The sequence below is a fragment of the Myzus persicae genome, unplaced genomic scaffold (genome assembly GCF_001856785.1).
Source record: "Myzus persicae strain clone G006 unplaced genomic scaffold, MPER_G0061.0, whole genome shotgun sequence".
In the NCBI taxonomy this organism is placed as follows: Eukaryota; Metazoa; Arthropoda; class Insecta; order Hemiptera; family Aphididae; genus Myzus; species Myzus persicae.
The window spans coordinates 180,581-195,659 of record NW_019100714.1 but is presented as its reverse complement, the minus strand read 5'-3'; the positions used below and the strand labels follow the sequence as shown (position 1 = coordinate 195,659).

The window sequence follows — 15,079 nt, the reverse complement described above, 5'->3', positions numbered from 1 at the left end:
ATAGATCCGTCGTCTCTGACCGCTCGGGTAGGTACACAAATAGTAAACACACAACCCACGATGTCGTACGCGACACGACGGCGCGGGTCGCAAAAAGGTATGGGTCGTCGTCGTGAGAGATTGGAGTCGATCTCGCGGCGGTGACCGTCGCGAACGATATCGATTCGGCGGATTAATCGGAAGATGTTTCAAATATGGCAGATCTCAGACGCGCACCAAATGTTCAAGAAATTAAATATGCAACATTATCGGACCTATACGTGTACCTAATACCTATACGTACTCGTCGCGATATCGCCTCTTGCGCTTGAGATGTGGCGCTCATTTCATCAATTGTTGTAATAATATAATATACCGTTTCAACGACGTTACGATGTCCTATATTATATTGTCAGCAATAAACCCGGAAGTACATAAATACAGAGCTCGAATTGGGAGAGGGGAGATCGTAAGGTGACAGAATTTCACTGACATTTTTATAAATCTTTTGGACCCCTTATCAATTATTTACACGGTATGTTTCATTTTAACTTATTATTATTATTATTATTACAATACCGCAGTGAAATATGATTGATCTGTAATTTAAAAAAAATTATAAATTATTCTAGCCGGTGTATATTATTTATTAAGTAAATTTCTATTATACACAAATATTTATTTTGATCGGCATCCGAAGTATATATAGACGATTATGCCGCGTTACTGTTCTTATGTATTGTAATTATTTGTTTGATGATCTTTGTTTAGAGTTACGTGGTCTTCTCTCTATTTATGTGTCGCGTTCAATCATTTAAAGTCACGTTCATTTTTTTTTAAGTCCAGGACTCAGGAGCCCCTCTTTTATTTTATGCTAATTTCCAATACGAGCACCGCACAGTATATAGGTACGCATATCATATGCAATGTGCATACTGCATACAATGCACCGCGGTGACGCGTATAATACAAATAACCCATAACGTGTTATTATGATAATACGATATTGTCTTTAGCCGAATATCGTCGTTACCGCAGGTGTGTGCGTGTGCGATGATCCAATACGCGTTGGAGATTCACGGCGGCGGCGGCGTATCGACCTACCGTCGGCGATCTACAGTTATGCGCTCTCTGCTCCTCCTCTATGCGCTCCTCCAGCAGGCCGGTCGGTCGATACGTGACGATATGTACGAAACGTTTTTCACGTGCGTGTGTGTGCTCGCGCGCGTAAAAACGTCCAACATCTTCGTCGTACAAAAAACGGGAAAAAAAAATTACACAGATCGATAAAAAGAATGAAAATATGGAAAGAAACTAGAAAGACAGAAAAAAAAACGCTGCGTGTCATATACACGTAACATATATATGTGTGTGTGTGTGTGTATTTAGCTTGTCGTCTCAAAGGTTTCGACTGTGAGAACCGTATACCACCACAACTATATAATATACATACTACCGCTATTACCACTATATTACCACTCTATTTGAATACATACTGTTACAACAATACCGTCTCTGCGGCTGGGATGCTTGTATTATACCAGCTATACGTCTCGACTTCAAAGGGAGATGTAATATATTGCATCGTTAAACGTTTTCTGTGTGGGCAAACGGCGAGTCTCGTCGTCGGCCGCCCACGGTAATTCGCACGGTGCGCGAGGATCACGGTCACAGGCCATGCCACTATATTATACATTGTATGTATAATAATATGTATTATGGTAATATATTATGCGCTCGTCGGCCGATGAGCGCAACAGTTTACAGTATAATCTAATATACACATATTGTATTTACCCGTGGAATACCGACAGTAATATAATAAAATGTAAACACACGCTGAGAAGACCTACGTGGCTACGTACCTATATTATATATTTTTGGTAGGTGCGCACTCCTTGTACGAGGAAAGACGATGATCGCTGTTTTCGCAAATTTTTTCAACATTGTTCGCGTCTGTATAATCATCGCACAATATAATATTATTTTACACGTCGTGTATAACACGCGCGTATCATATTTTATCCATGTGCGATTGTAGGTATCATATCATTATGTGTATACGGAGGCTGTTTTTTTTTCCGCGATCGAACACCACACACAAACCGGTCGCGTATACGTCATATATATATATATAATATATAATATGCGATATCAGCTGCGGATGATGCAACCGGTTTTTCGTGTACGGTTTGCTCCAAATCGCGATTATCTGTAACCGTCGTCGTCGGTAATACGCCTATCCCGCACTGCAATAAATGCACTATCGTATATTCGTAATAATAATACAGTATTATTGTGTGTCGTAAAACGTTACGATCGTATATGCGTGTGTGTGTGTGTGTATGTATCTATTATTTTTTACGTATATATATACTAAATTCGGTTAATCGCCCGTGAGAAACGCACAACGATATTGTACGCGATATTATAGTACGCATCTACTATGCCATCGAGCCGTATTATAACAATCATAATAATAATAATAACAATAATAATAATAATAATATATAATTGAACGCGGCGGCGGCAGCGGCGGCGGCGGACTGTTCGCGACGAAAGGAATTCTCGACCATAGGTTCTGTTCGATTCACACATATACATATACACGTATGCGCGACCACAACCGATCGTACTGCATATACACCGTTATAATATACTATCGCGGTCCGACCTTCCGAGGACTTCGTTATTTCCCGTATTCACAACAGATGGTTTTCCTGTTTATATTTCCCGTATATGTATATATCGTCCGTCTGATATTATTATTATTATTATCATTATACATTGTTCTTTCCCTGCTCGTTCCCTCTCGCCCAGTTATAATAATATGTCACAGTGTTAGACGACGAGCTGCAGCCGCGGTGAGATGCAGCGATATGCCGGTGGCGGCTATCTCCCCGCGACCGTTTCGAGGTCGAAAGTCGATTATTATTCAAAACATTATGATAAGGTATACCGGGTAGTACTATTATGTATACGCTACCGAACCGACACGATATTTTCCGGTAGGTATACCTCATTGCATACCAGTTTTCGATTACACTATTTTAAAAACAATTTAAAACCATTTATCCCATGCTCGTTTCATCATCATATCGCGGTTGCCACGATCAGAAATCGGCCGCACGATAATCTTAAACAGATTAAGCGGTGGTTCGCACACACTCGTTGAGTCTTCCAGTCGTTTGGTGTCTGTAGATGATGGTGGGAGGGGCGAGTTTGCCTAGGCCGAGTCCTTATCCCGTATTATCGTAGTAGGTATATAATGTGTGTAATGCGCGTACGGACTTGGTAGATAAATGCCATCATGTGAACTTATCTGTACACGCTTTTAAACTCGTGTATTAAACTGCGCGTGTAAGCCCGAGATAATTATAGGTGTAATGGATTATTCTTATTTAATTTATTACGAAACGCGTATACGCGGCGGTATTTATACAGAACATGAGGTGTACTACATAATATTATGTATTATAGTTATTATCATAACATCGCGAGAAACGAACGACCGAGAACGGCGGCAACGGTGAAATTGAATGTTCCGAACGTACGTAATACAGTAATCAATATACTATTAGTATCATCAAGAAACTATAATATAATAATATATTATACGATTATAATATGGATTGGTTCTCATCGTACAGATGCGCGTATATAAAGTAATATGTACGACGGCCGCGGCACCTCGACAATTATACCTATATCTGAAACCGGTGCGTGCTCACTGTAAAATAATTATAATATATCTTAATGATTTTTTTCTGCCAAAAACATTCTTACCAATTCGTTAGATTGTGGGAAATGTTATAACGAATCTTTGCGGTGAAATTGATGAAAAACACCCTTCACGTATATCGTTGCATTGAAAACGGACAAAAATGTGACGTTTAGATTAGTGGACGAAAAATTGGTGCTCACCGTGCATGTTTTAATCGACTTGGTGTAAGTATACACAATTACTATTATATACGTAAATGCTGTTTGCGGAAGAACTCGTGGAAATGGAGAATACAAAATTACGAATACTTATATTAAAATATATATCATGTCAATGGAAGAACGCTCTAATAAAATACACGGAAACAATTTCGTTGTTTGAGCAGGTTTTGCAAATGCTGCACCACCGCCTCAGTATATATGTTGCACCTGTAGTAGTGCACACGCCGAGGTGTTAATGTGACGTTGATTAATAGTGGCGACTGAGTCTCCGACAAACGATCCTTGTCAGTCGGTGTGCACACACATACACACCCACGGTAATGATGATAGTAATAATAATAATAATGTACACGCTAATTATTGTTTACCGATCATTAATCATAGGGCGTGAAACCGAGTAGGTACCCATAGTATATATAGTGACTATATTGTGAGTATAGCACGAGTTGTCGACGAGTACCTTCATATAAATTTACGTATGCTATAGTCACCCATGCCTACCCCCGTGTTTGATGTCGTATTTACGGATCTCGCTCGGAAATACTATCATAATATAGTTGCAGATGATTTCGGTCTATGTATATCGCTGGTTTGATTTTTGTCGGAATATGGACAACCGGCGCTCGGTGGTACCGGTCTATTAATAATATGCCGAAAAACGCATCCGTGACGTAAAAACAATAGTATAGTGTGTGCAAAGCGTGATATAATTATCATCTGTTCGGTTAGAAAAACCATAATGCGACCGACTAAATCGCGCAGTATAATTGCGTAGTTCCATAAGACGTTCGCGTACATGTTAATGTATACATAATAATTGTACGAGGAAGATAAAATGAATTCAGCTGACTTCCCTGGATCCTCTCTTCCCTACCTTTCAAAATGCACTTGTATAAATATATCGTGTATAGGTAGGTACTAGGTTTATTGTTACTATATTATTTAGGTGAATGTGCGTACTATATAATATAAGTACGTATATGTTTTTAAAAAAACCTTCGTGGTGTACCCCTTAACCTCAACAAAAATCTAAAGTGTAACCATTTTAATTTTTCATTTAAAATATTATATAGGTATTGTATGGTTACTTTTACCTAAAAACAAATGTTAACATAAAAACTGATCGAGTAATGATGAGTGGTTCAGCTCCAAAAAAAAAATCATCTGACAGTATAATCATATTATTATACGACCCTATTAGTTTGTTTATTACATATGCATCGTATAGCGTGCAGTGTTATTTATTATTAATTACGATGGTCGACCTGTCAATCTCGGTCGGTAAGCAATAAATTGGTATTATACCGCGACCAGGTACCTACAACTGCAGTTCGTATATGTTCACCGTTATAGCTTGATGATCGTTATACGTTTTTTTTTTTTAAAAACATTTTCTTACCACTGAAACGATTCGGAAATGTCGTTTTTCTAACGCCATAACGGAGTTGCGTACGCGCGAGTGCAAGTGCTCGTCATCATAACAATATATGTATATATTATTATTCACGACATAGCTAGCCACGCGACCGCGGTCGTCGATTGACTGTGGGTCAATACGGAATTGGGTATTGTTCGACGCACTGGCCGTACGGTAAATCGTTAATGTAAAAAAAAAAAATAGTCTTAAAGAACGAAATTCAATTTCCATACCACCGCACATTGCGCGCTCGTATACACACACATATTATAACGTGATGCTGCAGAGTCGAAATAAATTGCCAGCACGTGCATCGGAGGAGACTGCACACCGAATATATCGTTATTATATCGAGCAGCGTCGAAGACAATTATTAACGTCGTCGTCGTCGTCATTTTTTTTCATTCTTATTTTTTTCCCCGCAAAAACATTCACAAAGAGCAACGGGACTCGCGGACAGCGCGGAATTCATTCCACCTATATACGTGTATATATAATAATAATAATATATACAGAGTGCGCGGCGGCGGAGTGGAGACTCTGGATGGCCAAATTAGTATCACGTATATAGGTGGGTACCTACTACCTATACTACGCGGCCGGTGGTGCGTAAACATTTTTAATTGTCGGTCCGTTATGTGCGGGCACTTTTGCACTCTGTATAATAATATATAACTGTGTTATCGTAGATTCCGTCGGTCCGCGCAAGCATTATTACGTCGTGTAGCGCAATCTCCAAGTGTTATTATACGAAAGTGTTAAGCTAGGTGTAGCTTTTGGAGAGAATAAAAAAAAGGAAACGGAACATTTCTCCATATACGAAACGAGACGAGTGCGTATTATGCGAACGCTCGTTACAGTACGGAATGGCAATAACGTGCGTGCGAGTATATGCGTTATCGTCTATTAATAAGCCATCACGGTCGTTGTATCGGTACGTTTGTAGCCTAGCGTCGAAGTCACTGGCAACTCCTCAACGGACGTCCTCTAAGATCGACCGTGAGACCAATATGCACGTGGCCCGCTGATGAACATTTAACAGGCTCTCGCGTGCTTTTTCTCACGCGGGTCCGATCTCGCATCGGCGTATAGTTATAATATACTGTATATTATAGTATTTAGGCTTCAGGATGTATCATCGGGATCGGTGTTATGGAAATTGAATTTGTGGCCGTAATTGAAAACGTCTATTATACTATAGCCGCGTGCGTTCGAACTGACCGGCTGATGTGCGTATGTTTTGTGTGCGTACGGGATACCTTTCGAAAACAATCGACGAACAAGTATAATTGGTGAAACGATTACCGCAGGGAAGAAATCAAACACCTACACTCCCTCGTCGATTTCCGCAGTGCAGTCTGTATCGATTTTTCTTCCATTTCACTCGGCGACTGGTCACGCCATAATAATCTATATATATATATATAGATATATATATATAACGCATATCACATAATTATAATATTATAAAGATATAGCACAAATCTCGGCCGGCGTAGCATGCGAGTTCCCCGTCGTCAACACACTATTATATGTATAGTATAATAATAATAATGGATACGCGCACGCGACGAGGATGAAAACGAAAATCGGCGGCGGCGGTGATGGAGGACGAGCATAATTTCTGGCCGGATCTACATAATACGATACGAATTTTTTATTCCTCCGAAAATCCTGTTTTGTTTTCGATCCGTCGACCGCCGGTCATAATATAATACATGCCCAGATATTATCATCTCTGCAGGAAACTGAAGTCCGTACGTTCGCGAATCGTACCAAAACAGTTTACATCCGCTTTTCGTCGGATGCATCGCATAACGCGTACCTATATATAACGGATACAACTACTTTATGGACCGTGCAAAAATAAATTAACCTATACCAGAGACCATAAGATTCATTTTATTTTATTTGTGATTTTCCCACTTGCAAAAAAGTATAAATAACGTATAAAATACTCATATATGTATACGAAAAAGGCGGCCTCCGCGTGAACAAAATATAATTGTTTTTAGGTTTTTTTTCCTTATACGCATAGTTGTGATTAACACTGTGAATTTAAACATTATGACGGCGTGGTCCGTGTACATCCCGTGATTTCGAGGCTAAAACTGCACGATTTTGCGGTAGAATTAATATCGATATTAGACACCAATATTATATTAATACCGCGTAAAAACTGTACAATTAAATCAATACTGTTTAGGTGCTGGTATAGCTAGTCTTCGGTGTTCGGTGTAAACGCATTGCGTGGATAACTATATATTATAATTAGCAATAATAATTAATAATACATATTATGCAAACCCACCATATCGATTTGGTACGTGAAGGTCGGCTCAAGGAATTTTCCGCCCGGTGAAAAATTAATATTCGCCGCCTCTTGATAGTAGGTACTGTATATCATCAAATATTACATACAAGTAATATATATATTTATGTGGGCACGCAAACGTTTGGAGGACAATGGCCGGTGCACCTTCTTAATAACTTTTTTATTTTAGTCGAAAAATCATCGTTCAGATCATTAGCAAACGAAAATGTCGTATTTATAGGTAATATTATATAAGTATTTTATTTTGCTTCCAAATAAAATCAGAACCTTTTCAGATTTTTATATAATATGACTTATACTATGTACATTATTTTTGTTTTACTCTGGCGAAACAGTCAGATCACTTGATTGATGGAAATGAATTTTGTGTATCTCATATAAGTACGAGGATAGTTAATGCAATAATAATACATAATTTATGTATCATCAGTTTAGTTTTTGCAAAGGAAATCGGTAAACGGTCGTCTCGATTTATTGACAACATACATATTTGATCTGCTAAGACTCTTGGTAGATATTTCATGAGATTCTATCGAAATCGTTTTCATTTTTCGCAGCACACATATCCAAATTTGTATGCATGTAGTAGAGGCGTGTGCGCGATGCCCCAATAATAAAAAAATAACGCGATGGATCAATTGTCATCGTACCCCGCGGCCGTAGGTCAGTCACGCGATCTGTGTTGTTGTTATTATTATTATTTATTACTATCACCATTATTATTGTTTAATCATGTATTATTTCGGAAAGCGACGTGCGTGTACAGTCAGGTGGACGAGAGTGACCGTGTGAGAATCGGATCAGTTGACGACCACGACGAGTCTCGTTGACACACATATTATCTGCGCGCGTTTGGCCTTGACGACGATCTGTTTGCCATTACAGTTTTTTTTCGTTATTATTGTTATCATCATTGGAGTATTATTGTTATTATTATTTTTATATTTCGGTCGGACGTGCAGTCGTCATGTGATACATTCGTTAATGGAACGTAATGACACTCATTATACGCCGCACCGCCGATCTCGTTCAATTGTCTCCGTCGGGTCGTCCCTCGACGATATATTTTCATTATATCAGGTAGACGCATCAATTACAAACCGGCTCCAATTCTTCGGTTCACTCGGTTTTTTTGTTGATCTTTTCGGTCAAAAAGTTACTCTTCGACGCGTCCGTCATTTTGCATCGCGATATCGTAACGACTTATGTCTTCACACATTAGATTATTTTCTATATAATCGTATGACCTACCTATATATAATAATATTATTATGTACAATATGCATTTTTCATTCCGATATGATCGAAAATAGTGTTTATTATTATTTTCCTGGCGAGGGCTGATAAATTGATACACAGATCATCCATCTTTTTCTGGCCGACTATACTCTTTTTTCACTCTATAATTATAAAGACTAAACCTTGAATATTTTTCAACACTAATTTAAAAAACTAATTTGTCATAACTATAAATTATAAATACTTTGTAGGTATTTCTAAATCCAAGAAACAATTTTATAATATACCAGTTGTTCGGTAATTTTTCTACCGTCGCATTGATCGAAACAACGTTTGCAAATAGCAGAACTTATTAGCACAGCTTTACAACAAATTGTGATCACTAATAAAGATTATATGGCTTACATAATAAGGTACCCACGTGATTTTTGGTCACTTTTTTGTCATCAAACTCGAAGTAAAAATCTAACTAATTATAATTGCAACTAAAATGTCTTATTTAAATACGTCGTGATCAATGGAAATTTAATATCATCCCAACTTAAGCATCGTTAAACATTTCGATTTATTACTAACCTTGTAGTGGCTTATAAAATAATTGTAGGAATATTTTCATGTCCTGTAATATTGTACTCATCATATTTACTTATTATATAAATTGTAAATTTTCTTAAATAATAAAAAAAAGGGAATATTTTCTTGATCCGTTCAACTAAAATAGTTTACTGGCCCATTATTTTTTTAAACCAAGACATGAGAGTTTATAGTCCCTTTGAAGCCATCGTCTATATAGTGCACTTATGCTTATACTTGTCGTACAAGCTCACAGTATTATCATTATGTTATTATTTTTTAGTATTTTATAATATTTTACCATTTACGTATAGGTAGGTGGTCGATATATTATTATATATTTATTATTTAGCTTGGTTATACAACCTTAGCAGAGTAGCAGATCGTATTATGACTATAACGGTAGACCTAGCCACGTATTTTAATCGTCGTCAATAATTATTGCTTTATGTGTGCGCGCATAATATCGTATAATATCGTATATTATGACGTCGGCGTGTCGTTACAAGCATATTATATGCTATCTACCTACATACGTGTAATAATAATTATATTAGATATTATATTTATAGGAACGTATAAAAACGTAAAATTCAACGATGGCCTTAAACTGTGTTTATAGTTATTTTAACGTGACCCGGTAACTGGTTTTTTTTTCAGCGTATGAGACAAATATCGAGATGAAAACAAACATTAAATCAAGGTAAGGCGTACGTGCCTCAGGTCTGTCGCTGTTACGTAGGTGCACAATAGACCCATAAACCTATCCCCTTAAGTTGTTTTTTTTTTTAAGTTTTGGAGGACTATTTAAAGCAATTTACTATAGGTAAACACTGTTCAATTATTACAGTTCAAATTTCATGATGATTTATAAATTATAAATTTAAAATTGAATGAGATGATTAGATAAAAATATGTTGTCAAAGGTAAAATTATGAGTTAAATTTGACTTTTCGATATTTTTTATACAGGTTGAATACACATTTAAAACCGTATAAAATACTCTAAAAGATACACTTTAATAATGTTTATGTTATATTGAGTTAATTTTCTATAATATTATTTCATAATTCTTTGCTACCCACTATCCAATATAATAGACACTAGTTTTGATTATATGCAGTTACAAACGATAATTGTATAATTTAAATGCAGATGAAGCAAAAAAAAAAAAATGGCCAACGGTTAGAGAAACAGTTTGAACTTTTCAGTGGCAATATTGACCCTTACATCAACCACTGAACAATAGGCATATTATCATGTTTAAAATCTATAATATTATTGAAATGTATGATTATAATGCGCACGTTGTTTATGTATAGGGCTTAAACACTCTAAACATCCAGCTTCTGCGATATTTCGGTGCCGTGTTAAATGGGCGACAACGCGACAAGTGACTTTTATGTATAATTAAAGGTTAATTGATGTCGATATTATCACCACGACTGCTTTCCGCAATAACAATACCTCGACAGTCGACAGCGAATGATTTGTAGGCAGGTACTCATGCGAGAATGAGATATAAATAGATATTATTAACGGCGATAAAGTCTAACGAATACCCCCCGCAAAAATGTCACCCTCCTCAATCTTGATGTATCTACTTTTATATTATATTTTATTATGCACACCTCGAGCGCAGCAGTGAAACACGACTCCCGTTATCGGGAAGAGACGAGTAAATATAATAATAATTGATAATGAATATTCATTTCGTTTTATTTTCACATAATATATTACGCCTGTACCTGTGTACATATTTTAATACGAGTATGTCTTATAACGCGCGTATTCGCCATCGCTGTAATGATATGATTATAAAATAATAATAATACGTACGCGGGCAATTAAACAACGTTACGCGTGACGTTTTGAAGCCTATCATTATTATTATGACATCGTCGACGGATTACGGTTTGAAAAAAAATCGAACCTATATCTATGTACCTATATAATGTAATATGTTTTATCCGAGAGAAACACTTCGATTTATTATAATTGTTTGTTGTGTGTATGTGTGTGGTGTGTATATAATATGGATAATACAAATTGTAATACCTATGTCCTATATAATATATAGTATATTATAATGTGCGTTGTCTTGTGTTTAAAACCAGTCCCGCGTGTCGGATAACTTAAACACTGCATACATATCGATATAATATGTATCCTGTAAGGCTGGCCGTTTTATATTCTGCATTTTTTGTTTTGTTTTGTATTTTAGATTAATGCCTTGCAAAAAATCCGTCTGAAACAAAACGGTATTAGCCAGGGGGAAATTAAGTGAGCGAACATATTTTCTCGGTATAACGGCTCGCGGTTGTTCGGCACATGACGTATAACGAACGCCGCGCGTAAAAAAAAAAACTCATGAGGATTATAATCAAAACATAAACACTGTGATGAATTGATCAGTCGGCGGAAGAATAAATCCGAGCCCGACTATACACCTGCAGGTTACTATTTTCGTCACCACCTAAATATATTATATTATTTAAAAATAATATAGACAATGCAATTAGTATACGATGTATAGAGCCGCGTTGTCGCTTTCGCCGGGCGTGAAGTCTTCTAGGAAACGATCTCGAGTGAAAAAATCGAGTGATTTTCACCGTCTTCTTCATTCGCCGGCTACGATGATCTCTACGTACATTAACCGCGTTTTTTTTTTAACAATCTCATCCTATTATAGGTGCCGTATATTTCAATATTCTATTGCGTTGCCGTCTACTTGTATATAGTTTTATTGCAATATTTAATATATATGTACGTCGCAAATTATAATATTATATTGTTGTGGTGCGGTGTAGCAGTTCGTTTATCGTTTATGTCGTTGTACGTTCGCTTGGTAACTATTTATGTTATGGATTTTTCCATATATATATATAAGTGTTTGTGTGTGTGTGTGTGTGTGTGTGTGTGGGTGCAATAATAATAATTTATCTTCAGAAATGCCTCTGAAGAAATCTGTATCGCGAGTCATCCGAGCTATGGTAGCCCGGGGTCTTAACTGAAAACGATATCATAGTATTATTACCTATACGTATATATTACAGAATAGCCACACGTTTTTGAACCCGAGTGTTACTTCGCTCGTCTGTGTCGCATACCTCCCATATACGACGAGAATCGCAGACGGACCGACGGACGGGTCACGTATATTATGACGTGTTCGATTGTTATCCGCGGCGCGCGCGCAGACTGCAGCTGCACCGGCAGCAGCGACGCCCGTGTGTCGTGTGTGCATAATATTATATTATTATTATTCTATATAGAGGTATGCTATGTATTATTTTGTTGTATATGCGACGCTGGCCGTCCTCGTCAAAGCGGTCGGTTCGAGTAGGCTTTTTTATCTACGTAACATGCTCAGCACTCCGCGAGAGACCGAAATACGGAAACCTAATTTGACGCGGACTATATTATAATTATTAACACACGAATAGCAGCGTATACTTGCAGGTTTTTCGAGAATATATACATATGACGCCGTTTGGCCGTGAATAATACGAATATTTTGGACGATGCGCGTATGCGTTTGCAGTGCATATATTATACAACGGATACGGTCTATATTATGTCTATAATATGTATACGTACATCGTATAAAATATATTTTCTACACCTTATTGCTGCAGTAGGACATATACATACGTGTGCAGTTCTAAAGTTTATTTTACCTAGATATAATGTTTTACTTGCGGTTTGAGCCATATACATAGCGTTTCAAATAGGTAGCTCAAACTATACTTTATCGGCTGAAAGTCGTTCTATTTACTGCAGTTACACGTACTTAAAAGTGTTAATTTTCCGATTTTATCAATACCTGAGCTTGAGGAAAAATTATAGGATATCAAAGAAACTGTTGCAGATCTTAATCCCATGTTAAGAATATTTTTGTTCAATATCACATTAAATATACTGTAATGAGGTGAATAGATTAGACTAGCGTTATCAAGACCAGTTCTCAGCTCTATGGCTGCTTTATTTTTTTTTTGAAACATAATATTTGCCGCTGATGAAATAAGAAATAGTTTATTGCAAAAGAAAAACATTTTTATATTATGTATATTATAATATTTCATGTAACAACGGAATGATCTCGGAGTAGAAAGAGAGAGATAGAGAAATATTGTTATTACTATGCTACGTGTCTATATTGACCGTATCTGTAATAATATATTTGATCGATCGAAAAACCGCAAAATTGCGCGTATAGATAATGTTGCAGTGTGGTCGAGATTTGCAAATTCGTAAAACCAATAAAAAAAATTCCTTATTTAAGACAGAGGTCAAAGACCTGACAACAAATTCTTACCCATTTGAAATAGTGGAAGTCTTCGTGAAAAGGCGACGGAAGACGGTGCTTCCGTGTAGGCGGTGTAGTTGGTGCGGCGGACTGGACCGCTTGGCGGCTGAACGGCGCACAACGAAAACGATTAAATAAAACAAATTTCGGTTTAAATTAAATGTTATAAATTTTTTCGCAAAAAACTGCACTCGCGCAAAAAATGTGTGCACGGCAAATGAAAGATGACGGAAGAAAAATCTAAACAATTTTTATAAACCGTCGGATAAAATGTTATAGTCGGGTTTTGTCAGAAATATTGATATAGGAAATGATATATTTTATACGGTGTGCAAATGTACGAAAGAAAATATCAGACCTTGGCCTTCGCCAGTCCACTGGCAACGGACTATTGAAGAACCGATCGGAGACACCGTTGGCCGGCGGTCCATCCGGAGCCCCGGTGCCCCCTTCCACGCGACCGCGGTGGCCACTTCCGACGGCGGCGGCGCTGTGACGTCACGCTGTGAGAAACGCTTCCGCGTGGAACGGAGTGGTATGGCAGCAGCAATCGCCGACGACTTCTTCTTTCCCCGCCACCACTGCGTCCTATATACACATCATAGGCGACGGCACACGACACGACGACCGTCTCCCATGGTTTAATAGTGTACCTTTATACAATATTATATCCATCTCTTTTTTTTGGCCGGCCACCGTAAAGGCATAATATTTTATTAAAACAAACCCGACGGACTTTATCGGATACGATTCATGTACATAAAATATATTATAACATTTACAAACTTTAATATTTTATATAAACACAAATCCGATGCTTTCATAGTCAATGCGATGCTCGTTGGTGTGCAGTAAAGCACTTCTTACGAAATGTCTCCGGACTTGATGCTTAGACTCCATCATATATATATATATATATATTGTACTAAATCGTATATGATTCAGTGGTTCGAGACGTATTTATACTAAAGTATTTCTTTTTTGTTTATTAGGTGGGCATTAAATAAGCTCGCCGTTGTAGAATGTGTATGCATTTTACAAATTACAATAATCATAATATTATACTGACAGCTTAATTTAACAAAGGTAATGAAAATTATTTAGTGCAATATTATAATATGCACTTTGGTTATAGGAAATTGATCATTTGTGTCTGTCTATTTCTCGGTTAATTTTTCGTCTAAGATATTTGTTATATCCATTATAGGCCATAGGAAGTACATACAGTTTCATATTGGGAACGTTCATAAATGGTAATATACATTATGATATATTATGCACT

General features: G+C 37.1%; 2 protein-coding genes across 2 annotated transcripts in view; one reads left to right on the top strand and one right to left on the bottom strand.

The window, feature by feature from the left end:
• LOC111042593 overlaps positions 1–14,203 on the bottom strand; it is a 33,483-nt gene extending 19,280 nt beyond the window's left edge. Inside the window, exon 1 of the mRNA XM_022327246.1 lies at positions 13,807–14,203. Coding sequence (XP_022182938.1) covers positions 13,807–13,810 — 4 coding nt within the window. The 5' untranslated portion in view covers positions 13,811–14,203. The remainder of the gene's footprint in view (positions 1–13,806) is intronic.
• The window catches only part of LOC111042594 (autophagy-related protein 16-1), a 174,306-nt gene that overhangs the window by 31,691 nt on the left and 127,536 nt on the right, over positions 1–15,079 (top strand). The gene's annotated exons all lie outside the window — the stretch shown is intronic.